Source organism: Melanerpes formicivorus, unplaced genomic scaffold (genome assembly GCF_026170545.1).
Source record: "Melanerpes formicivorus ecotype bairdi unplaced genomic scaffold, bMelFor1.0.p_v2 SCAF_85, whole genome shotgun sequence".
Classification (NCBI taxonomy): Eukaryota; Metazoa; Chordata; class Aves; order Piciformes; family Picidae; genus Melanerpes; species Melanerpes formicivorus.
Window position 1 is genome coordinate 2,024,188 of NW_027142437.1, and position 24,144 is coordinate 2,048,331.

Here is a 24,144-nt window from a genome sequence, read left to right on the forward strand (position 1 = left end):
CAGGCACCCAGCTTGGCACAGGCCTCCAAGATCACCCAGTCCAACTGATCACCCAGCCCTAGCTCATCAACCAGACCATGGCACTAAGTGCCTCAGCCAGGCTTTCTTTAACACCTCCAGGGACATCGAGCTGCGCTGTGTGTGGGCAGCACATCCCAATGGCCAACCTCTCCCTCTGGGAAGAATTTCTTTCTAAGATCCAGCCTGAACTTCCCCTGTGTCCTCCTGGTCTGTTGGTGGCTGCCTGGGAGAAGAGACCAATCCCACCTGCCTACAACCTCCTTTCAGGTAGCTGTAGAGGGCAATGAGGTCACCCCTGAGCCTCCTCTTCTCCAGGCTAAGCAACCCCAGCTCCCTCAGCCTCTCCTCACAGGGCTGTGCTCAAGGCTGCTCCCCAGCCTTGTTGCCCTTCTCTGGACACCTTCAAATCTCTCAATGTCCTTCTGAAACTGAGGGGCCCAGAACTGGACACAGGACTCAAGGTGTGGCCTAACCAATGCAGAGTCCAGGGCACAATGACTTCCCTGCTCCTGATGGCCACACTATTCCTAATGCAGGCCAGGATGCCATTGGCCTTCTAGTCCAACCCCCTCTGCAGTACAGAGGGACATCCTCAACTAGATCAGTGTTGTCTGGGTGCTTCCTAGAGTTCTGCTGGTGTCACAGTATTGTCTGCAAGGAGTTTCTCTCTCTAAAGCATCTGCTCCTGTAGTCTTCTGTCTACTCCTCTCTTAGTGCAACTGATTTGGCAGGGGACTTACGACAGGTTTGAAGTTTCATGTATATTTCTCCTCTCTCTTTGATTAAGGCGTTTGTAGAAGAATGAACTGAACACATGGATTCTGTCAGCATCTTCCTTCTTCAGCTTTTCAAGTACCAAATACCTGGGCAGTTCAAAAAGAAAAATAAATTAAAAATGATGAGAGGAGTTTGTGAGAAACTCAGAGAGGAGTTTGTGAGACACTCACAGAGGAGTTTGTGAGACACTCACAGAGGAATTTGTGAGACACTCACAGAGGAGTTTGTGAGACACTCACAGAGGAGTTTGTGAGACACTCACACAGATGTTAACTCCAGAGATTCATCACCACAGTAAAAAGGATTGATACAGCATACAGAATTAACCAGGTTGGAAAAGACCTTCAAGATCCTCAAGTCCAGCCTATCACCCAACACCATCTGATCAACTCAACCATGACACCAAGTGCCTCAGCCAGGCTCTTCCTAAGCACCTCCAGGGATGGGGACTCCACCACCTCCCTGGGCAGCACATCCCAATGGCCAATCTCTCTTGCTGGGAAGAACTTCTTCCTAACATTTATCCTAAACCTCCCCTGGTACAGCTTGAGACTGTGTCCTCTTGTTCTGGTGCTGGCTGCCTGGGAGCAGAGACCAACCCCCACTAGCTACAACCTCCCTACAGGTCATTATAGACATCTACAAGGTCTCCCGTGAGCCTCCTCTTCTCCAGGCAACTGTGCTACTTCCCCACCAAGTCATGGCAGCCTCTCAGAAGACAGCTGCAAGAACATTGGAGCTAACCAAATACAACTCATTTTCACTGAGCCAATACTTCAAGGTGTAGGAAGCAATCTGCACAACCAAGAAGCTGCTCTGCTGCTGCCCTGTTTAATTTTAGATCATGGCAGAGAAACAAATGTTCAATGAGCTTTACATAGAATAGAGCAGGTTGAAAGAGACCTTCAAGATCATCATGTCCAACCCTTCAACCAATCCAACACCACCTAAACAACTAACCCATGGCCCCAGGCACCCCATCAAGTCTCCTCCTGAACACCTCCAGGGATGGTGACTCCACCACCTCCCCAGGCAGCCCATTCCAATGGGAAATCACTCTCTCTGTGTAGAACTTCCTCCTCACCTCCAGGCTAAACCTCCCCTGGCACAGCCTGAGACTGTGTCCTCTTGTTCTGGTGCTGGGTGCCTGGGAGAAGAGACCAACCCCCACCTGGCTACAACCTCCTTTCAGGTAGTTGTAGAGAGCAAGAAGGTCTCCCCTGAGTCTCCTCTTCTCCAGGCTAAGCAACCCCAGCTCCCTCAGCCTCTCCTCACAGGGCTGTGCTCCAAACCCCTCACCAACTTCGTTGCCCTTCTCTGGACACCTTCCAGCATCTCAATGTCCTTCTTAAACTGAGGGGCCCAGAACTGGACACAGGACTCAAGGTGTGGCCTAACCAGTGCTGAGCACAGGGCAGAATGACCTCCCTGCTCCTGCTGGCCACACTCTTCCTGATGCAGGCCAGGATGCCATTGGCCCTCTTGGCTGCCTGGGCACACTGCAGGCTCATGTTCATCCTACCATCAACCAGCACCCCCAGGTCCCTAGCCAGGAAAGTCCCCCAGTCTGTAACTGAGCCACTGAATCTCCAAACACTCCCAGAGTGATGCACTCATTTTCTTTCCTCCTCTAAATTGCCTCAACAAGGCTGAGAATTAGACAGGGGCACTTTCTGTGCAACACAAACAGAGCAGCAGAGAACCATTTCTACCATCAGTGACACCAAGAAGAAATGATCTCTCTATTAGATTAACCAAAACAAATCCCATTCCAGAGAACTCAGGGCTGAAAACACTGAACTTAAAAATACTGTTGTATTTCCCTTTTGCTGTCAGAATTTCTCTTCAGCTGCTGGGAACATTTAAAGAACCTTTTTCCCCCCCCAAGTAGGAACAAAGTTGCTGACAAGCAGGATAGGAGAGGAACCAAAATCCCTTCCAACAGCACTGAACTTTCACAACTGGAGCTATACACAGGTGGAGAGCAAGTGTCACCCACTGCCCCATGAATCTGCAATGCTGGACCTTTTCAGCTGCACAGGAAAAGATCCCTCAGAGCTGATGTGCTACAGAACTTACTTTAAATAAAAATCAATAATAACATCATTTAAAAATTCTCCTTCATTGAGGCAATGGAGGTCTTCGTTGGTCACAGAGATGCCACCCTTAGCTGGAGGAGGTGGATAAACTATCAACCTGGGGAAAGAAAAGGAGGCATTAGACAGGAAATAAGAGCTGCCAAAAAATCCTAGAGTGGCTGAGGCTGGAAGGGACCTCAGAGATCATCTATACTCCAACCACCCTGCTGTGGGCAGGGACACCTCGCAACTAGGCCTCATCCAACCTGGCCTGGAAGACCTCCCAGGGTGGAGCCATCCACAACCTCCCTGGGCAGCCTGTTCCAGTGTCCCACCACCCTCAGACTGAAGAACTGCTTCCTCAGATCCAGTCTAAAGCTATTCTCCTTCAGCTTCAAAGCATTCCTCCTTGCCCTATTTCTAGGCACCTTTATGTAAAGTCCCTCTCCAGCCCTCCTGTAGCCTTCCTGCAGGTACTGGAGGCTTCAACCACATAGTATCACAGTATCAGTCAGGGTTGGAAGGGACCACAAGGATCAGCCAGTTCCAACCCCCCTGCCATGGGCAGGGACACCCCACACTACATCAGCCTGGCCAGAGCCTCAGCCAGCCTGGCCTTAAACACCTCCAGGGACAGGGCCCCAACCACCTCCCTGCACAACCCATTCCAGGGCTTCACCACTCTCATGGGGAAGAACTTCCTCCTCCCCTCCAGCCTGAATCTCCCCACCCCCAGCTTCATTCCATTCCCCCTAGTCCTATCACTGCCTGAGATGCTGAGAGCACCACATCCCTGGGCAGCCTGTCCCAATATTTTACCATTCTCATTGTAAAGAACTTCTTCCTTATGTCCATCCTAAATCTACCCTGCTCCACTTTCAAACCATTACCCCTCATCCTGTCCCCACAGGCCCTTCTGAGCAGCCCCTCCCCAGCCTTCCAGTATGGCCCCTGCAGATACTGAAATGCAGCTGTAAGGTCTTCCCAGATCCTTCTCTTCCCCAGGCTGAACAAGCCCAGCTCCCTCAGCCTATCCTCACAGCAGAGGTGTTCCAGCCCTTGGATCATCTTTGTGGCCCTCCTCTGGACTCGCTCCAACAGTCTGTTGTCCCTCTCATGATGGACACACCAGAACTGGACACAGCATTCAAGGCAGGGTCTCACCACAGCAGAGTGAAGTGGAAAAATCACCTCTCAGGACCTGCTCCCCACAGTCTTCTCGATGCAGCCTCAGACACAGTTTGCTCTCTGGGCTGCAGGAGCACACTGCCTGCTCACAGTGAGCTACACCCCCCCCCCCCACCAAAAGACCCTCAGAAAATGGTGCCAGGGCAAAGGCAAATATCTTACTTTTCTATGGGCCCAATAAACACTGTGTGTGGCTCTCCAATTTCTTCATCATCATCGAAATAAGGCAGCTGTTTACTCCGCTGCTGTATCTTGGGCTCGGGAGTAACCTTACAACAACAAAGTCAACATCAGTATGCAGACTGTACCCAAACTTACCACAAACAAAGGGTAAAAAGAGCTCAGTGAAGTGCAGCAGTGTAATCCCCATTGCCCAGGAATTCAAGCTGTTGGGTTTTTTCACCTTTCCTAGGTCATGTATTACACTCAGGCCTGCACTCATGTCCTACAGAGCCATAAAACATTCAGGGTTTTTAAGAGGCAGGTTTGTTTCAAGAAAGCATCAATTACTTTAACTGCAGCCCTGCAACTTAACATCTGGTTTGAAATACCATCTTAGCAGTAGATTCATCTGGAAACAATTATGTTGTTGGATCAATAGGACAAATTTCTGGTCCCTTAACATCTCGCAACGCCAGCATTGCTTCGGACCACTGTGCAGCCTTGCAGTCAAATGAACCACACTAAAACAAATACTGGGACTGCACAGACTACTTCCCAGTCTCATAATCCCCCATGGACCACTCTGAAAGCCTCATAGAACAGCAGCAAACTACAGAATCAACCAGGTTGGAAAAGACCTCAGAGATCAAGTCCAACCTATCACCCAACACCATCTGATCAACTCAACCATGGCACCAAGTGCCTCATCCAGGCTCTTCCTAAACACCTCCAGGGATGGTGACTCCACCACCTCCCTGGGCAGCACATCCCAAGGGCCAATCTCTCTTCCTGGGAAGAATTTCTTCCTCACCTCCAGCCTAAACCTCCCCTGGCACAGCTTGAGACTGTGTCCTCTTGTTCTGGTGCTGGGTGCCTGGCAGAAGAGGCCAACCCCCACCTGGCTGCAACCTCCCTTCAGGGAGTTGTAGAGAACAAGAAGGTCTCCCCTGAGCCTCCTCTTCTCCAGGCTAAGCAACCCCAGCTCCTTCAGTCTCTCCTCACAGGGCTGTGCTCCAGACCCCTCCCCAGCTTTGTTGCCCTTCTCTGGACACCTTCCAGCAGCTCAACATCTTTCCTAACCTGAGGAGCCCAGCACTGGACACAGGACTCCAGGTGTGACCTAACCAGTGGTGAGCACAGGGCAGAATGAATTCCCTGCTCCTGCTGGCCACACTATTGCTGATACAGGCCAGGATGCCCTTGGCCTTCTTGGCCACCTGGGCACACTGCAGGCTCATGTTCAGCTGCTATAAACCAGCACCCCTAGGTCCCTTTCTGCCTGGCTGCTCTCAGCCACTCCGACCCAAGCTGTGTGGATGCCTTTGGGCTCGTGCCCAGCATACTACCTTCAGTGTGGCTGTAACCCAAATAGTATTCTCTGCTCTAACCAGTATTTCTGTTCCAACTAACATTGTGTTCTAAGCCAAAGCCATGTAATTACATTTTTGACTTTGCTTTCTCTGGGTGAAGGGCTTCCTTTGGAACTGTCTTCCACGCACTTGGTGAAGGCAACCAGCCTGCCGTTGGCTTCGTCAAAGGGAATCTTCACAAAGAAGTCAGAAATGTTATTCCTTATCCCAATGTCTGTAATTATCTTTTCAAATATGGAGTTTGCAGCAGGATCCAGACCAGTCTCAAAAATCAAAATGATGTACTGTTCCTCTTGACCTACGAGAGAGCACAGAGAGAATTCTGCATTCAGAAACGAAAGGGCACAAAGATTTCACAGGCAGAGGCCAGCAGCTGCTGACACCAACGTGCTGCTGACACTGCACCCAAGCAGTAAGAGATGTGTGCAGGTAGGATTAAGTGCAGGATTCACTGAAGGATTAAGTGCACTTGCAGAAGACTGCCTTCAACTTCTGCCTTCATCTAGAACCCCTAATTATGACACCTTGCAAGGTTGTTTTTAGGCACTGAATGCAAAGCCAAAATGCATTCTGCAGTGGCAGCTTCTCTGATTGCTGACTACAATCAAGACTTGTCCTTCTTACAGTTCATAGATTCATAGCATGGTTTGGGTTGGAAAGGACCTTAAAGATCATCTGGTTCCAACCCCCCTGCCATGGGCAGGGACACCATCCACTAGACCAAGTTGCCTTGAACACCTCCAGGGAAGTGGCATCCATGGCCTCCCTGGGCAACCTGTTCCAGTGCCTCCCCACCCTCATTGCAAAGCATTTCTAATTTCCAGTCTAAATCTGCCCTCCTCAAGCTCCAATCCTTTTCCTGTCATCCTATCACTATAAGCCCTTGCAAAATGTCCTTTCCTGGGTTTACAGGTCCCCTTCAGGTACTGGAAGGCTGCTCTAAGGTCTCCCCAGAGCTTTCTTTTCTCCAGCCCCAGCTCTCCCAGCCTGTCCCCACAGGGGAGGTGCCTCTCCCCATAGGGGAGGTTCCCATCCTATTGCTGTATTGATGTATACAGCACAATTTCCTCTCTGTATCAATACAATGCCAGAAATTATGCATACAGCACAATTTCCTCTCTGTATCAATACAATGCCAGAAATGATGCATACAGCACAATTTCCTCTCTGTATAGGGAAACACCATGCCCTCATTTCTCCCAGGTCAACACAAAGAAGTCTAGAGCAGGTCTCTCAAGAATCAATGAAGATAAACTCACCTGGGGAAACGCCTTAGAAACAGAAGCCTGCATCAAGAATGGAGGTGGCCTTTTGTGGCCTCAGTGTTTGTTATCTAAACAGCTCCCATCTACCTAACTCCTTCAAAAGCTAGACAGGCTTTTATTTGAGAAGCTTTCAGCCTGGTTTTCTCCTGCTTTCAAAGAGATGGGACTGGAAAAGGGGAAGCAAAACCCAACCAAACACACAAAAAGATCAAGACAGCACACATTCAATTAAACAAGCAGCAGTACACAAGACTCCTATCAGATCCATGACCTGTCCTGACCCTACAAAGCTGCTCTTTAAAATATCAGTGCCCTTGAAAATTGTACATCCTGAAGTCACTCCAGCAGGTGAGCCCAGGGCTCCTCAGTCCAGCAGCTAAACCAGCCTGCAAGCATGCCTTTCACAGGGATGTTGGCAGCACTGACATCTGCACCTCAGCCTCCAGACATCCTCAGAAACAATGAGGGGTTGGAAACAAAACAACCTTCCACTTTAGCTGGGGGTAGCCAGCAAGCAGGATGCAAAACTTAACCACTGCTTAGAAACTAAACTCGACAGAACATTGGAGCACAGCCCTGTGAGGAGAGGCTGAGGGAGCTGGGGTTGCTTAGCCTGGAGAGGAGGAGACTCAGGGGTGACCTTATTGCTCTCTACAACTACCTAAAGGGGAGGCTGTAGACAGGCAGAGGTTGGTCTCTTCTGCCAGGCACCCAGCACCAGAACAAGAGGACACAGTCTCAGGCTGCACCAGGGGAGGTTTAGGCTGGAGGTTAGGAAGAAGTTCTACACAGAGAGAGTGATTGCCCATTGGAATGGGCTGCCTGGGGAGGTGGTGGAGTCACCATCCCTGGAGGTGTTCAGGAGGAGACTTGCTGGGGTGCTTGGTGCCATGGGTTAGCTGTTTGGGTGGGTTGGATTGGTTGATGGGTTGGACACGATGATCTTGAAGGTCTCTTCCAACCTGCTCTATTCTATGTATTAAGGGGGGGGGGGAGGGGAATACATTTTTGAGACAACAGTTTGGAGAAGTGAACAGAAACTAAGCATGGGGACTGTTGTTTGTGAAGTGGATACAAACTGTGCATCATGCATGAGAAGCACCAAGCTCTACCAGAAGTGCTGTGACTGACCCCAGGCATGTGGTGCTGGGCACACAACTACAGGAACCTGCAATGGCACTGCCACAAAAGAAACTTTTTTCCCCCTCCTATCAGGTTTCTGTTACCACAGCAACAGAAATCTCTCCAGGATCTCAGAGCCTCTCACAACCAGCTTTCCTTTCTGCAAAAATATGTCTCTGAACATGGAAAGGAATTCAAAATGTCCCAGCAATCACAATCTTCATCTGCTGACACAGGCAAAGGCATCTCAGCATCCAGAAGAACAAAGACCTGCTGTAAGTCCTGTAACCTGAATAAAAAACCCTCTCTGTCCCTGGAGAGCATTCTGGGAACCAAGCACTGTCAGGCACTCTCATGCTTGCCCTATGAAATCCTCTATTTCTCCTGGTACTGTGGCTTGGCTTCACCAGGTCAGCCTACTGTACCTGCACCAAAAGTTGGAGGCTGTGAGCTGGACTGAGCAGTTGCTGTATAAATAACCCCCCTCACACCACCTGAGAAAGGAGAAAGCATTCAGCTGGGCTAAGAGGACTTGTCTAGGCAGACACAGGAATAGGATTGAGGCTGCAAATCCCAGGCTGCTGACTGACTCAGAGCTGCAGGGAGCTGCTGTGCTGGGAGAGGAGTTTCACATGCAGACATTTCCTTCTGGTTATCCTTAACTGGGCATCTAACTGCTGCAGGAAACCAAACCAGTCCTCAGCAGCACATCTCCCAGCTCACCACACACAGCTAACTGCACGTGGAGTGCTCCTCACTGAGAGCTGGCCATCTACACACACCTGCTCAGGCAGCCAGGGGGAGGCAGGCTCAGTCATTTCACTGCTCACAATGCAAAAGGCAACAGAGCTAACACCAAGTACTCAGAGGTATGGAGCACTATAAAGCACTTGGGTGTAAAACAAGCTGGCCACATTAGGAATAGTGTGGCCAGCAGAAACAGGGAGGTCATTGTGCCCCTGGACTCTGTATTGGTTAGGCCACACCTTGAGTCCTGTGTCCAATTCTGGGCTCCTCAGTTTAAGAAGGACACCGAAACACTTGAAGGTGTCCAGAGAAGGGCAACAAAGCTGGGGAGAGGCCTTGAGCACAGCCCTGTGAGGAGAGGCTGAGGGAGCTGGGGTTGCTTAGCCTGGAGAAGAGGAGGCTCAGGGGAGACCTCATTGCCCTCTACAACTACCTGAAAGGTGGTTGTAGCCAGGAGGGGGTTGGCCTCTTCTCCCAGGCAACCAGCACCAGAACAAGGGGACACAGTCTCAAGCTGCGCCAGGGGAGGTTCAGACTCGAGGTGAGGAGGAAGTTCTTCACCGAGCGAGTCATTCGGCATTGGAACGGGTTGCCCAGGGAGGTGGTTGAGTCATCGACCCTGGAGGCGTTCAAGGGGAGATAGGACGTGGCACTTGGTGCCATGGTCTAGTCATGGGCTCTGTGTTGATAGGTTGGACTCGATGATCCTTGAGGTCCTTTCCAACCTAAGTTATACTGTGATACTGTGAAGCTCGGCCCCACAGCCTCAGAGGGAAAAGCTGGGCAGAGGAGGGCATGGCGAGGCCGAGGCAGGGGCATGGCGAGGGGAGAATTTCTTACCCAGCAGCACACTTTTCCTTTTCTCACTTGTAAACACCTGTGTTCACCTGGGACCTAAGGCCTGCTCCCAGCATTGCCCCTAGCTCCCTCACACACTCTCCAATTAGTACTATAAATACTCCTTACAGCTTACACTCCTTACAGGAGGTGGATATTGTACCCATGTTCCACACTGGAAGCACACAGCTCCGAGGTTGTTGAAAGCTTTCTTCCTCCGTTTGAAAGCATCACAGAATTATGGAATTGTCAGGGCTGGAAGGGAGCTCAAGGCTCAGCCAGCTCCAAGCCCCCTGCCATGGGCAGGGACACCTCACACCACAGCAGGTTGCTCACAGCCACATCCAGCCTGGCTGCAAACACCTCCAGGCAGGAGGCTTCCACCACCTCCCTGGGCAGCCTGGGCCAGGCTCTCACCACCCTCCTGGGGAACAACTTCTTCCTCACAGCCAATCTCAATCTCCCCACTTCTAGTGTTGCTCCATCTCCCCCAGTCCTATCCCTCCCTGACACCCTCAAAAGTCCCTTCCCAGCTTTCTTGGAGCCCCCTTCTTGGAGCCCCCTGCAAGGCCACAATGAGGTCTCCTGGGAGCCTTCTCTTCTCCACACTGCACAACCCCAACTCCCTCAGTCTGTCCTCACAGCAGAGCAGCTCCAGCCCTCTGCTCCTCCTCATGGCCCTTCTCTGGACACCTTCCAGCACCTCCAGATCCTTCCTGGCACAGAGGCTCCAGAGCTGGCCCCAGAGCTCCAGCTGTGGTCTCAGCAGAGTGGAGCAGAGGGGCAGAATCCCCTCCCTGGCCCTGCTGGCCACACTTCTCTTGCTGCAGCCCAGGCTCTGCTTGGCTCTCTGGGCTGCAAGTGCTCACTGCTGGCTCCTCTTCAGCTTCTCCTCCACCAGCACCCCCAGGTCCTTTTCTTCAGGGCTGCTCCTAAACCAGTCCCTGCTCAGCCTATATTGGTGCCTGGGATTGCCCCAAGCCATATCTCTGTGAAGCTGAGTGCAAGTCTAAATACCCACAAAATCCAAGCTAAAGGGCAAGGGGACACTCTGCTCCTTTAAAATCCAGTGTGCTTAATCAAGATGCTAGACTCTGGAAGAAAGCTGTGTTGAATTTTATGACACATGAAGACTATTCCCTTGTTGTCCAAGCAGCTATTTGCCTACATCACAACAGCACCACGAGCATAAGGAGAAAAACCCCAAAGCAGCCCACACTGCAGTTTCTACTGGAACTAAGGCCTGTGAGCAGAAGAGCACAGAAAGCAGAAGTGTATCCAAAGCTGTCATATAAACTTGAAGGCCTGGACACCAAAGCTGAACAAGCCAACTGGCTTCCCTTCAGCACAAATATTAGTGAAAGGAGTTACACTAACCAGGCACTGCAATGGGTTGTGCAGGGAGGTGGTTGGGGCCCTGTCCCTGGGGGTGTTTAAGCCCAGGCTGGCTGAGGCTCTGGCCAGGCTGATGTAGTGTGGGGTGTCCCTGCCCATGGCAGGGGGGTTGGAACTGGATGATCCTTGTGGTCCATTCCAACCCTGACTGATGCTAAGACTAAATGTGTGGTCTGGACAACGAGCAGACTGCAGTTTTGCTAAGCTGTTCTCAACCCTCCTCCTCCTCATTAGCAGGGGAGGGAAACCCACCACACCCAGCCCAGCCCACAAGGGCAGTGCACTCAGCCACCATTCAAACCCTTAAAACACCACTTAGAAGGGAATAGCAGGTGAGAATTGTTCTACTTACTGTCTCCTTTACATTCGTACCAGACGTTATCTTTGCTCATTTTCAGCTGCTCCCTCAGGCTGCTGCAGGTGGCTGGGACTGTCTGCAGGAAAACCACCGGCAGCTTTCTGACACTGCACCATTCGCACTTGGTCAGCTCCGAGGTTTTCAGGTTGATCTCCCGAACGTCACTTTCTGATTCTAGGAGGAATCAACCACAGCATTATGGAGGCTTGCTTTCCACACCCCGCCCTCGATTTGAACCAGCAACCAGTTGTGTGCTCATTCACTCCCTTGAAGGTTTGGAAGGGTTTGAAATTGCCACAGGGGCAGGAAGTGATGCCTGTTGATTTCCTAAAGGATGAACTCAACTCCTCTGTCACCTGGCAGGAAGTAGTCAGAAATGAACTGCTCTCTTCTCACCAATTTTAACCCAGGTTTTACTCCACAAGGACAAAAAAAAAAGGTAAGCACAACAAACCAATCAAACAAAACCCCCAAACACCAACAAAGAACCCCAAACACAACCAGCCAAAAGCAAGCAGCCAACCCGACAGAAGGAGACAGGGCTTCTTTGCAGGCCCAAAGCAGAACCCCACAACAGAATCACAGAGTGCCAGGTTGGAAGGGACCTCAAGGATCATCTGATCCAACCTTTCACGGAGAACAAGAGGAAACAGAGCAATAGTTGTGAGCTTCCTAAACTATGCCAATGGATTCATTTCAGTGACATGAAACAGAAAACCTACGGGCTGGAGAAGAAAACATTTTAGAAGGAGCTAAAGGAAGGAGAGGTCTAAGGCACCTGCATGGCTCTTGACTCTCTACTTAGGCATCTGAAAACAAAGGAACTAATCAAGTGTTAGATCAGTAACATGTTTTACAGGAGGCTACTCCTGCCCTTGCCTTTTGTTAAACATTTTCAAGGCACCCTTTGCCAACCATCACCAGAATATCTACAGCTCTTCAGCTATGATGGAGGGAAAGGACCCAGCTGCATTCACCAATTCACCACCACAAATTGCTAAGTCCTGCTGGGAATCTTCTATCTGTCAGTAAAAGGCAGGGATCACAGAATCAGGAAGGTTGGAAGACAGTGGTGGTGAATGGTGCCACAGCCAGCTGGCAGCCAGGCACCAGTGGTGTGCCCCAGGGAGCAGTGCTGGGCCCTGTGCTCTTTAACATCTTCATTGATGATCTGGATGAGGGCATTGAGTCCATCAGCAGTAAATTTGCTGAGGACACCAAGCTGGGGGCAGGAGTTGATCTGCTGGAGGGCAGAGAGGCTCTGCAGAGGGACCTGGACAGGCTGGACAGATGGGCAGAGGCCAAGGGCAGGAGATTGAACACATCCAAGTGTTGGGTTCTGCACATTGGCCACAACAACCCCAGGCAGTGCTACAGGCTGGGGTCAGAGTGGCTGAGAGCAGCCAGGCAGAGAGGGACCTGGGGGTGCTGGTTGATGGTAGCCTAAACATGAGCCTGCAGTGTGCCCAGGCAGCCAGGAGGGCCAATGGCATCCTGGCCTGTATCAGGAACAGTGTGGCCAGCAGGAGCAGGGAGGTCATTCTGCCCCTGTGCTCAGCACTGGTTAGGCCACACCTTGAGTCCTGTGTCCAGTTTTGGGCTCCTCAGTTTAGGAAGGAGGTTGACTTGCTGGAAGGTGTCCAGAGAAGGGCAACAATGTTGGTTGAGGGTTTTGGAACACAGCCCTGTGAGAAGAGGCTGAGGGAGCTGGGGTTGCTTAGCCTGGAGGAGACTCAGGGAAGACCTTATTGCTCTCTCCAACTACCTGAAGGGGAGGCTGTAGACAGGCAGAGGTTGGTCTCTTCTCCCAGGCAGCCAGTACCAGAACAAGAGGACACAGTCTCAAGCTGTGCCAGGGGAGGTTCAGGTTGGATGTTAGGAAGAAGTTCTACACAGAGAGAGTGATTGCCCATTGGAATGTGCTGCCCAGGGAGGTGGTGGAGTCACCATCCCTGGAGGTGTTCAGGAGGAGACTTGCTGGGGTGCTTGGTGCCATGGGTTAGTTGTTTAGGTGGTGTTGGATTGGTTGAAGGGTTGGACACGATCTTGAAGGTCTCTTCCAACCTGGTCTAGTCTAGTCTAGTCTAGTCTGTAGAGCAAAGTCATTTGGTTTTTTATTACCCAGGCAATTCAGGGGCAAGTTTATACTCTCTGTCGATGTAATGTTTTTTTTACCTCTTATCTGACTACAGGTCCCCAGCATAACTTATTTTACATCCCAACACAAAGTCAGAGCTGACATTTGATGCTGCTTGCTTTGGCATTCACCATCCATGCAAGATGTACTCACCCTCTTGACTGTCCAGGCGTATTTTGATGTAATCCAGGCAGAACTGTGGAAGGCAACACAACATCTTCAGCAAAACTGCCCTAATGCCTTTGTAGGCATACTTCAACTAAGCACTGAAGTTACTTGAACACAAAAATGCCATTTTTAGGTGACTTTAAGAAGGAAAGTGTGGATTTTAGCACAACTCAAAGCAGCAAGAATATTCTTGCCCAGCCAGTGCCCCTTCAGTCACACTGACTGCTGGAACTGAGGATCTCTCCTAGTAGTCTGTTTTCAGTGAGGCTTAAAATAACTCTCAAATACCCCACAAATAACAGGGGGAAAGTAACCAAACCAAAGTCTTCAGATGAGAAGACTATCAACAATTCAAGGAGGCAAGAATATTCTTGCCTAGCCAGTGTCCCTTCAGTCACACTGCTGAAACTTAAGATCTCTCCTAGCACTGTGGTGACCAACCACAGCCACTCTGTCCCCAGCCTGTAGCATTGCATGGGGTTATTTGTTCAGCTGTACACAGTTTTATACCTCAAAGAGGCATAAAACAACTCTCAAATATACCACAAATTAGGGGGAGAAAATAACCAACCCCAAAGTCTTCAAACAAGAATGTCAACTATCAGTACCTAAGCAGCTCTAACAATAGGGGTTGCAGGGCAGTGGAAAAAACCAGTGAACACCTCTCTGCTATCTCTGTGGCTACCCCAACCAGAAGTATGCATGTTGTGGCTTACTGCATGCAACTAAACATTCAATGTCTCCTTGTCTTTGTGTAACAGAGTTAACACAAAAAGCAAAGCAGTAATATTGGTTCTATAGAAACCAGATTGTTCACCTTCATACATTCTTCTTGCTCTTACCAGGCAATATGCAGGGTTTGGTACCTGTTGGCTGCAGTTTTCTTGGCAAAGGCAGACTGATCCCTAAGTCCCTCACCAGCCAAGTCTGGCAGGCAGGATGTTTGTGTCAAACACCAGAACCACACAGGACATGCTAGCATGTGACACCACTTGGAGATTCCCTGGGAATCCCAGCCTCTGAAATCAGAGGCAAGCTTCCTGCCCACAGACAGGGGCCAAAATACTGTCCAGGTATTGTGGTGGGTTTAGGCTATGCCTCTAAAACTTTGTTACAGCTTTTGAGCAGAAAAATATCGAGAAATCCCTACTGGGTGTGAAAAAGGAAACCCAAAGCTAATTCTAAACAAATTCATTGGAGAGAGAGCTGCTCTAAGACTGCCTGCAGCAAAACAATTCTTCCTCTCTTCTGATCTCTCCTCTGCTTGCTCCACTCAGGAGAGATTAACCTGCTTCTGCCTGACCTTGGCTGCATTATTTTGGTGAGGCCTAACCACTGCTTTCTCTCTCTGCTCCTTTCTCCCTTTTGGGGGGCAGAGGAACAGCCTCCCAGGTGTGGCAGTTTAGGCTAAGTGCCTCCTGTTGCTGCCACACATGATACACCTCTGGTGCCCTGAGTATCCAGCCCAGGGGGTGGACACAGGGGGCTGTGCATTTCATACCCATCATGTCCTGCTCCCTGTAAACCTATCAGCAAGGTCTCTCACTTCCTCTTTCTTCCCTCACTGCTCCCGTGGGGGATGCTCCCTATCTGGTAATGGAAGGGGAGTTATCTCAGGGCCTGCTAGGCCTAATGCCAGGAGAAGAAGGGGGAAGGGCAATCTCAGATCTGGCCAGCTGAGATTAGCCTAACAGTGGAGGGGGGAAAGAAAGAGCCCTGGGGGTTTTGGGTATACCCTGAGGTAGGGAGAAGGGGAGTGCTGGGAGGCTTCTGGGTATGCTGCAACGGATTCTGTATGTTTTCATAATATCAGTCAGGGTTGGAAGGGACCACAAGGATCATCCAGTTCCAACCCCCTGCCATGGGCAGGGACACCCCACACTAGATCAGGCTGGCCAGAGTTTTGGGACCTTTTTGGTTACTGTGCTTGCAGCTCTGTGTAAAACACTCACTGCTTTTCCATTCAAATTTTCCATCACTCCTGCAATCCATTTGTGTGAGCCTCATTTTCCTGCCCCCGTGGGAGGCCACAGAGGATCAGCCTGGGCTCAAACTGGGACACCTGGTCTTTTGGCCAGGGTGGGGTTTGTGTTGTTTGCTAACTGCACACCTCGTAACTCCTGTACACTGTACACATCCATTGCAGCCCATTGGAGAGCGCAGGTTTGCTCGTAAATACAGCTTCCCTTGGCTCCCAGCTGAGCTGGTGAATGCTGGGGGAGGGGAAGCTCAACCCCCCACCAGCAGCAGGACTTGTGGAGGAGCAGGGGTACTTACGATGACAGGCTCCACCACCATCCTGCGCAGCGTGCCGATGCGGATGCTGCGGCAGTTGAGGATGACGCTCTCGCAGGAGTTGGGGTAGCTGAGCGGCACAGCCTCGGCCACCACCTCCTGAGCGATGACCTTGCGCCGCTTGATGGGAGTGGTAGCCACAATGTTGCCGAACTGCAAAACATTTGCAGCCTGTCAGAACCTCTCACTGAGTGCAGTGCTCCAACAAGCCTGCTGAAAACCAGCCACTCAGCTCCTGCCTGGTGTTCTCTCAGCGAGTAGGATGACTTCCTAGAGCCTTCCCCTCCACCAAATACAACAGGTAGGAAGTCCCTACAGGGCTTTTTGGAGCACTTGCAGATGTTAAGTTTGCTAGATTCAAGAAAACAAAGCAAAACACAACACAAAGTGATACTTGCAGACATCTTGTTAACGTTTCCAACCCGCCAAAGCTCATCTGAACGTGACTGAGTTTTGTCTGGGTGAAGCACTGAGCAGCAGGGCACAGCAAAGGGATTGCTAATACATTTCCTGTCATAGAATCATAGAATCAACCAGGCTGGAAAAGACTTCAGAGAGGTCCAACCTATTACCTAATACCTGACACCTCCTGACAACTAAGCCATGGCTCCAAGTGCCACATCCAAGCCTTTCTGAACACCTCCAGGGATGGAGACTCCACCACCTCCCCAGGCAGCACATCCCAGTGGCCAATCTCTCTTGCTGGGAAGAACGTTTTCTTCCTAACATCCAGCCTAAACCTCCCCTGGCACAGCTTGAGACTGTGTCCTCTTGTTCTGGTGCTGGGTGCCTGGGAGAAGAGACCAACCCCCACCTGGCTACAACCTCCCTTCAGGGAGTTGGAGAGAGCAAGAAGGTTTTCCCTGAGCCTCCTCCTCTCCAGGCTAAGCAACCCCAGCTCCCTCAGCCTCTCCTCACAGGGCTGTGCTCCAGACCCCTCCCCAGCTTTGTTGCCCTTCTCTGGACACCTTCCAGCAGCTCAATGTCCTTCTTAAATTGAGGAGCCCAGAACTGGACACAGGACTCAAGGTGTGGCCTAAGCAGTGCTGAGCACAGGGCAGAATGACCTCCCTGCTCCTGCTGGCCACACTCTTCCTGATGCAGGCCAGGATGCCATTGGCCTTCTTAGTCACCTGGGCACACTGCTGGCTCATGTTCAGCTGCTGTTAACCAGCACCCCCAGGTCCCTTTCTGCCTGGCTGCTCTCAGCCACTCTGACCCCAGCCTGTAGCACTGCCTGGAGTTATTTGTTCAGTTGTATACAACCACTGAAGCCGTAAAAGCACCACAGTCTCGGGGAGTTTGTTTTTTGTTCCAGTGTCTATCAGTGACTGAAAACACTTCAGTACTTACTGAAGCACAGTGCATCACACCACACTATCAGGGGTACACTCTCCAAGAAATATAAACAAGGAAGCCAGATCAAAATCCCTTCAAGCGACTCTGAAGAACTCGTAGAATGGTTTTAGAATAGATTCCAAGGTCAGAAGCCTAAATACTGAGAGGAGGCCACATGGAGTTTGGCTCCACTTCAAGAAAGCCTCTAGATGCTGACAGAAGACTTGATCTCAATGAAGTCTCCCTTTTACCACAGGGCACTCTCACAACAACCTGTTAAAATGAAAGCCATCTGGCTGGCAGCCCTCAGATTAATTGATTTGTTTCATGCTTGTATTGTTCTACCTTGGTGAAGGATTTTCTGTAGGCTAGGCTTTGCTTTGCTGTTTATAGTGCTTCATAAAGCCATCCCCTATTAAACATTCTTTTGAGTTACAAAATGCAACTGAACTGCCACAGGAAAAACCATTCTAAGGGGCTCAGTATTTCCATTAAGTCTCAACAATCATTTTGAAGTCACTTATCCATACTTTTACCATTAGCCTACCTTGGTCATCAGTCAAAATACCCTTTTGGATGTTTCATTTAAATACACAGCAGAGAAGGCAGGGATCCTAAATCCCTGTCATTAAGATGTTCTCCCAGGAGTACTGCATCCAGCTCTGGAGCCCTCAGTATAGGAAGGACATGGACCTGATGGAGCCACAAAAATGATCAGGGGGTTGGAGCAGCTCTGCTATGGGGACAGGCTGAGGGAGCTGGGGGTGCTCAGCCTGGAGAAGAGAAGGATTCAGACAGACCTAAGAGCAGCCTGCCAGTACCTGAAGGGGGCTACAAGAAGGCTGCAGAGAGACTGTCTGCACTGGCCTGCAGGGACAGGACCAGGGGGAATGGCTTCAAACTGGAGAAGGGCAGACTGAGATTGGATGTTAGAACAGGTCATTTACCATGAGGGTGGTAGAACACTGCAACAGGTTGTTCAGGGACGTGGTTGGGGCCCTATCCCTGGAGATATTCAATGTGAGGCTCCATGAGGCCCTGGGCAACCTGATTTAGTTGGTGATGACCCTGCTGACTGCAGAGGGGTTGGAGTGGATGAGCTTTGGAGGGCCCTTCCAACCCAGACCATTCTATGATTGTGTGACTCTTGTGGAAGGGATCTCATTTTCGCCTAGTGGGCTAGCTAGATATAATTAAAAGCTCAAAACTCAATTCATGGTTCAGCAGTAAGACATGTGGTGTTATATTCAAGCAGCCTCCTCAATAAAGGATCAATTAATATTCTGAGAGACAAAAACCCAACCAGCCAAATGAATGAACAAAGCTTCTTCTAACAAAACCATTGTGAGAGCTTCCTCGAATCACTGCAGAGTTTGACTTCCATTTCATTACCAAAACCAAAGAGAAGGCTTGGATGTGGCACTTGGAGCCATGGTTTAGTTAGTCAGGAGGTGCTGGGTGACAGGTTGGACCTGATGACCTCTGAGGTCTTTTCCACCCTTATTGATTCTATGATTCTATGATATGGCTACACACAGGGAAATACTTGGGAGAGTGCATTCACAATGCAACACTTTCAATTAATCCAGCAGAATTAATGCCAGAATAACTGAAATTCAAAGCTATTTATCACCCAAGCTTTTAGCCCCCACCCCCCAGCTTCACTGTAGGTTAGAGGCTTGATAGTGGCAACTAAATACACAACCACATTATAAACATCCATAATGTCATCAATCACAGCACTAGAAGGTTGGTTTCTGAATCTCAACATAGCATCACTGCTTTATTGCTCTAACTTCAGAAGATACAAAGGGTTTGAGACTGCAGATGGGTATCTGAGCAGGTACTCTCCTTGAGCCCAACTCACAACAGTGAAAGTGGACAAGTGACTCAAGAATGGTTTTCATTGGCACTGTTAATTCAACATCAGTTGCCACAGTGATTTCTCCTTCTCAATGGCTCACTGTTGAGGTGGTTAAGATCTTGACATAGTGTGAAAGCTGTCCCTTTTGACAGGTCTTAAGGACTGTGCTCATAGTATCATAGTATCATAGTATCAGTCAGGGTTGGAAGGGACCACAAGGATCAGCTAGTTCCAACCCCCCTGCCATGGGCATGGACACCCCACACTACATCAGGCTGGCCACAGCCTCAGCCAGCCTGGTCTTAATGATGCAGTTTTTGGTCTTTGTTTATCCTGTTCTTGCAGGACAAGACAAAAGACAAAACTAAACCATGAAGTCCTTGAAAGAAGTGCTATTAATTGGGACAGTTGCCAAAGTATTGTAATTTTAAAGGGCCACTGCTGCTTCCAGTTTCTCTTTTCAGGTTTAACTTCAGATGTCTAAAGTTTTCCCAGCCAACAGCAGGCACTGACATCCTTCTGCAAGCTAAGCAGGCCCTTGAGTTACACAGAGATACCCAGCCCAGTCTCAAAGAGCATGCATCCAACACAGCAGCATCTATGTCAGAAGCATGACTGAAATCATTAAGCACACTTGTAAAGACACCATGAGCACATTTTATCATCTTTCCAGTACTAAGTAGGCAGAGATACTACTCAAGGAGCTGCTGAGCAAAGAAAAGCGATCAAATATACTTCCACTTGTGAGAATGCAAAGCAAGCTTTTACATTTGCCATTGATGATTGATTTTGGTTTCCTTTAAACAAAGCAGTAGACAGTACCTGATCCTTCATTCTTGCTTTCCTTGGTAGTGTGACTGCAATTTCTGTGTCTGTTGTTATGCTACCTATTCTCTCTATTCCACAACTGTTCTCCTTTAATGCTGCTTCCACCTTCCCTGTAGAAGGAGCTGGGGAGGAGCGGGCTGAATCCGCAGGACGAGGTGAAATGCTCTCCATTCTCCTAGTGCTGCCACTATCCTCCTCCTCATCATCATCACTAGACAAAACAACTGAACAGAAAATGATAAATGCTCAGCCACTACATTTTTCTGTAACAGAAACTTCATTTTCAAGCAACAGCTTAGAAGTAATTTATGTAACTGTCCTGCAGTGCCACAAAGAAGTCCACGTTCAGCATCACATTAGGCTTTGCTCAATGCTTACTTGGGATCCATGTGCAGATGCTCTCTCCCTCCACTCTACAAGAAATGGGTATGGTTCACCTCTACACAGAGCAGTGAAGCCAGGCATTTCTTGCTTCAGTGGGGAAAAAGAAACCATGAAAAATACAAGTGTAGAAAAACTGCCAAGAGAAATGGTGACTGAAATGGTTCACATCAGTTAAGACCTCGTGGTCTAATAAACTGAAGCACGGAACCAGAAGCATTGTGTCCCAAACTACAGATCCTTCCTGCTTGTAAATTGAGTCCACTCAAGAGAAAGCACACCCCCCCCCCCCAAAAAACCCCAACAACATCAACATTTCACAAGTGATGGCATTGAAATAAATGTATAGCTCAGAAGGGGAAAAAAAAAAGGGGGGGGGGGGGGGGGGTTGGAAACCCAACCACCAAATAAGAATCCCAAACTGTCTCATTTGGGAGAAGAAAGAATGGAATCTTGCTAAGAATGCTTTGATTTCCAAGTGCAAAGCATTGAGTCTTCAAAATAAAAACTGCTTGCATCATTTCTGGGTTCTCCAATGTTCATCATTTCTGGGTTCTGGGTTCTCCAATGTTCACAGTGCCTCAGTATAAAGAAAAGAAATGATAAGGTGGTCTGTGCCTCTTCCCCAAACCCACATCCCTACCAAAACCAAACCACCCCCTGCATACATCTGTCATGTACAAGGACAATCTCTTTGTCATACTATACCCTGAGTTTATGGCAAGAGTCATTAACAGGTACTTACTGGGATCATTCAGTTCAGAGGGCCTTGTGCTCCTCTGCCTTAAGCTTCCTGTCATTTTAGGGCTCTTTGTCCCGGGGATGAGCCCAACCTTGCCGTTGGGCCGCAGCATCGAATGTCCCACCACCTCGTTGCTCAGCAGAACATCTGCAGGGCCTTTCCCAACAGCAGAGCTGTAAAACTTCTTGGTGTTGAACCCTGTGCCTGAAGATTTGAGCCCTGTGGAGTTCTGATGTATCGAAGAACGCGACAAAGGTCCCACAGATTCACTCAAGGTCATAGTTTGCCTGGAGACCCTTTGCAAATCCTTCAGAGAAACGCTTTCACAATGCCGGCATTTGGTCTGGTTCTCGTTCGCCCGCCCGCAGTTCGGGCACTCCGGAGAGTAATCGATTTGTTCCAAGAGCTGGGGGCAAGAGGCAAACAGACACAGAACATCAGGAACTGTGTAGGTACCAACAGAACATTTCCACATCAAAGAATCATAGAATGGTCCAGGCTTGGAAGAGACCTCCAAAGCTCATCCGGTCTGACCTCCCTGCGGTCCGCAGGGACATCTCCAACTAGATCAGGCTGCCCAGGGCCTTGTTGAGCCTCACCTTGAATATCTCCAGGGAAAGGGCCCCAACCACCTCCTTGGGCAACCTGTTCCAGTGTTCCACCACCCTCAGAGTAAACAACTTCTTCCTGATACCCAACCCAAACCTGCCCTTCTCTAGTTTGAAGCCATTTCCCTTCATCCTGTCCCTCCAGGCCTTTGCAAGCAGTCTCCCAGCAGCCTTCTTGGCAGCCCCATGGCAGGGTGGGTGGAACTAGATGATCCTTGAGGTCCCTTCCAACCCCTACAATTCTATGATTCTTGTAGCCCCTTTCAGGTACTAGCAGGTCTCCCCAGAGCCTCCTCTTCTCCAGGCTGAACACCCCCAGCTCCCTCAGCCTGTCCCTTTAGCTGAGATGCTCCAGCCCCCTGATCATTTTCATGGCCCTCCTCTGGACCCTCTCTTACAGGACCATAACTGTCCCACAGGACTAGAGTAAAGGTTCATAGAATCATTAAGGTTGGGAAAGACCTTCAAGACCATCCAGCCCCGTGCTGTACTTTCAGCAGTGGCCAGCAAGCAGTGGATAGCTGGGAGCAAAGGGATTAACACAACGACAAATCTTTAACTGCTGTAGTTACCAATTTAGACATGACCTGAATCAGTGGTCAAATTCATATGGACCTCATTAATGATGATGCCATCTCTCACATTTTCTCACTCCCCTTGTGAAACCTCACAATGCAACAGGTGAAAAAGATGGAGGGTTTTGGCCTTTTGAAGCTCACTGCTTGACAGTTTTACCACAGGCACTCAGCTCCTGTGACTGAGGAAAAAGTGACTGCTTCCCATTCGTGACTGCTGCTGTTCTCAACTTTACAGATTTCTAAGCCACACAGGGGGAAAAAAAAGCACCAGGTGTATTTATTAAACACTCTTCACAAGGGCAATCTGTCTGAGGGCTTTGGAAATGAAACCACGCCCCTGGAACAACATAACTGAGGCTGCTGCTTTGTGATCGGCAAGAGAAGGAACAGCTTGGTTTAGCAAAGTGCTCAGCTAGGTGCAAGCTGTTCAAGGGTATCAACCTGCTGGTGCTTCTACATGCAGCCCCTCCCTCACTGCCACAAATGTCCCATGCAGGAAGTACTTCTAGAAGTTAGTACTATGGCTTTGGAATAGGGAGGAATATGGTGACAGCACACCTTGATGGATCTAAGGAAGAAGGCCTTCAAGTAAGAGGGTGGTGAGACTCTGGAATAGGCTGCCCAGGGAGGTTGTGAACAGAACACCAGAACAAGGGGACATAGTCTCAAGCTGCACCAGGGGAGGTTTAGACTCGAGGTGAGGAGGAAGTTCTTCACCAAGAGAGTCATTCATCATTGGAACGGGTTGCCCAGGGAGGTGGTTGAGTCATCGACCCTGGAGGTGTTCAAGAGGAGATTGGACGTGGCACTTGGTGCCATGGTCTAGTCATGGGGTCTGTGTTGATAGGTTGGACTCGATGATCCTTGAGGTCCTTTCCAACCTAAGTTATACTGTGATACTGTGATACCTCCTCCCTGGGGGGTGTTCAAGGCCAGGTTGGATAAGGCCTTGAACAGCTGAGTCTAGCTGAGAAGCATCCCTGCCCATGGCAGGGAGGTTGGAGTAGAAGACCTCTGAAGTCCCTTCCAACCTAAGCCATTCTAAGACTCTGATTCTCCATGTACACAGGAAGCCATGCAGTTAAGAGCTAGGAGTTACTGCAAGTGGCCTACACACACCACAACACAGCCACAAACGAAGTTGCTCTCCTTTTCCTCTCATGCTAATTCATCTAATTGGTATGGAAGGAACTTCATGATATTTATTAGATCTTCAGACTCAAAAGTGTTTTAGCAAGGCAGTGACAAGATAGCATCTGTTTATATTCCTCCTCTCCTACTCTGCCCTGGTGAGACCACACCTGGAATACTCTATCTAGCTTTGGGCTCCCCGATTCAAGAGAGACAGAGATCTGCTGGAGAGTCCAACAAGGAGCTGTGAGGATGATTAAGGGAATTGCACACCTCTCCTATGAAGAAAGACTGAGAGACTTAAGGCTGTTTAGTCTTGAGAAGGCTGGGAGGGAATCTGATCAATGGCCTTAAATATGGGTGTCAAGGAGAGGCCAATCTCATTCTGGTGGTGCCCAGTGACAGGACAAGGAACCTGAAGGGAGGTTGTAGATAGGCAGAGGTTGGTCTCTTCTCCCAGGCAGCCAGCACCAGAACAAGAGGACACAGTCTCAGGCTGCACCAGGGGAGGTTCAGGTTGGAGGTTAGGAAGAAGTTCTACACAGAGAGAGTGATTGCCCATTGGAATGGGCTGCCCGGGGAGGTGGTGGAGTCGCCGTCATTGGAGGTGTTCAGGAGGAGACTTGCTGGGGTGCTTGGTGCCATGGGTTAGTTGTTTAGGTGGTGTTGGATTGGTTGATGGGTTGGACACGATGATCTTGAAGGTCTCTTCCAACCTGGTTTGGTTTATTCTAAATAAAGAGGGTATAACCTA

General features: G+C 49.7%; 1 protein-coding gene across 5 annotated transcripts in view; it reads right to left on the minus strand.

Annotated features, from left to right (window-relative positions):
- The window catches only part of SENP6 (SUMO specific peptidase 6), a 109,628-nt gene that overhangs the window by 15,856 nt on the left and 69,628 nt on the right, over nt 1-24,144 (minus strand). For all 5 annotated transcript variants that reach the window (XM_068165164.1, XM_068165163.1, XM_068165165.1 and 2 more), the window contains 9 exons: nt 21,077-21,479; nt 19,945-20,174; nt 15,903-16,073; nt 13,611-13,653; nt 11,315-11,494; nt 5,668-5,894; nt 4,227-4,333; nt 2,878-2,994; nt 762-884 (listed from right to left, as the gene is read on the minus strand). In XM_068165164.1, coding sequence (XP_068021265.1) covers nt 762-884; nt 2,878-2,994; nt 4,227-4,333; nt 5,668-5,894; nt 11,315-11,494; nt 13,611-13,653; nt 15,903-16,073; nt 19,945-20,174; nt 21,077-21,479 — 1,601 coding nt within the window. The remainder of the gene's footprint in view (nt 1-761; nt 885-2,877; nt 2,995-4,226; nt 4,334-5,667; nt 5,895-11,314; nt 11,495-13,610; nt 13,654-15,902; nt 16,074-19,944; nt 20,175-21,076; nt 21,480-24,144) is intronic.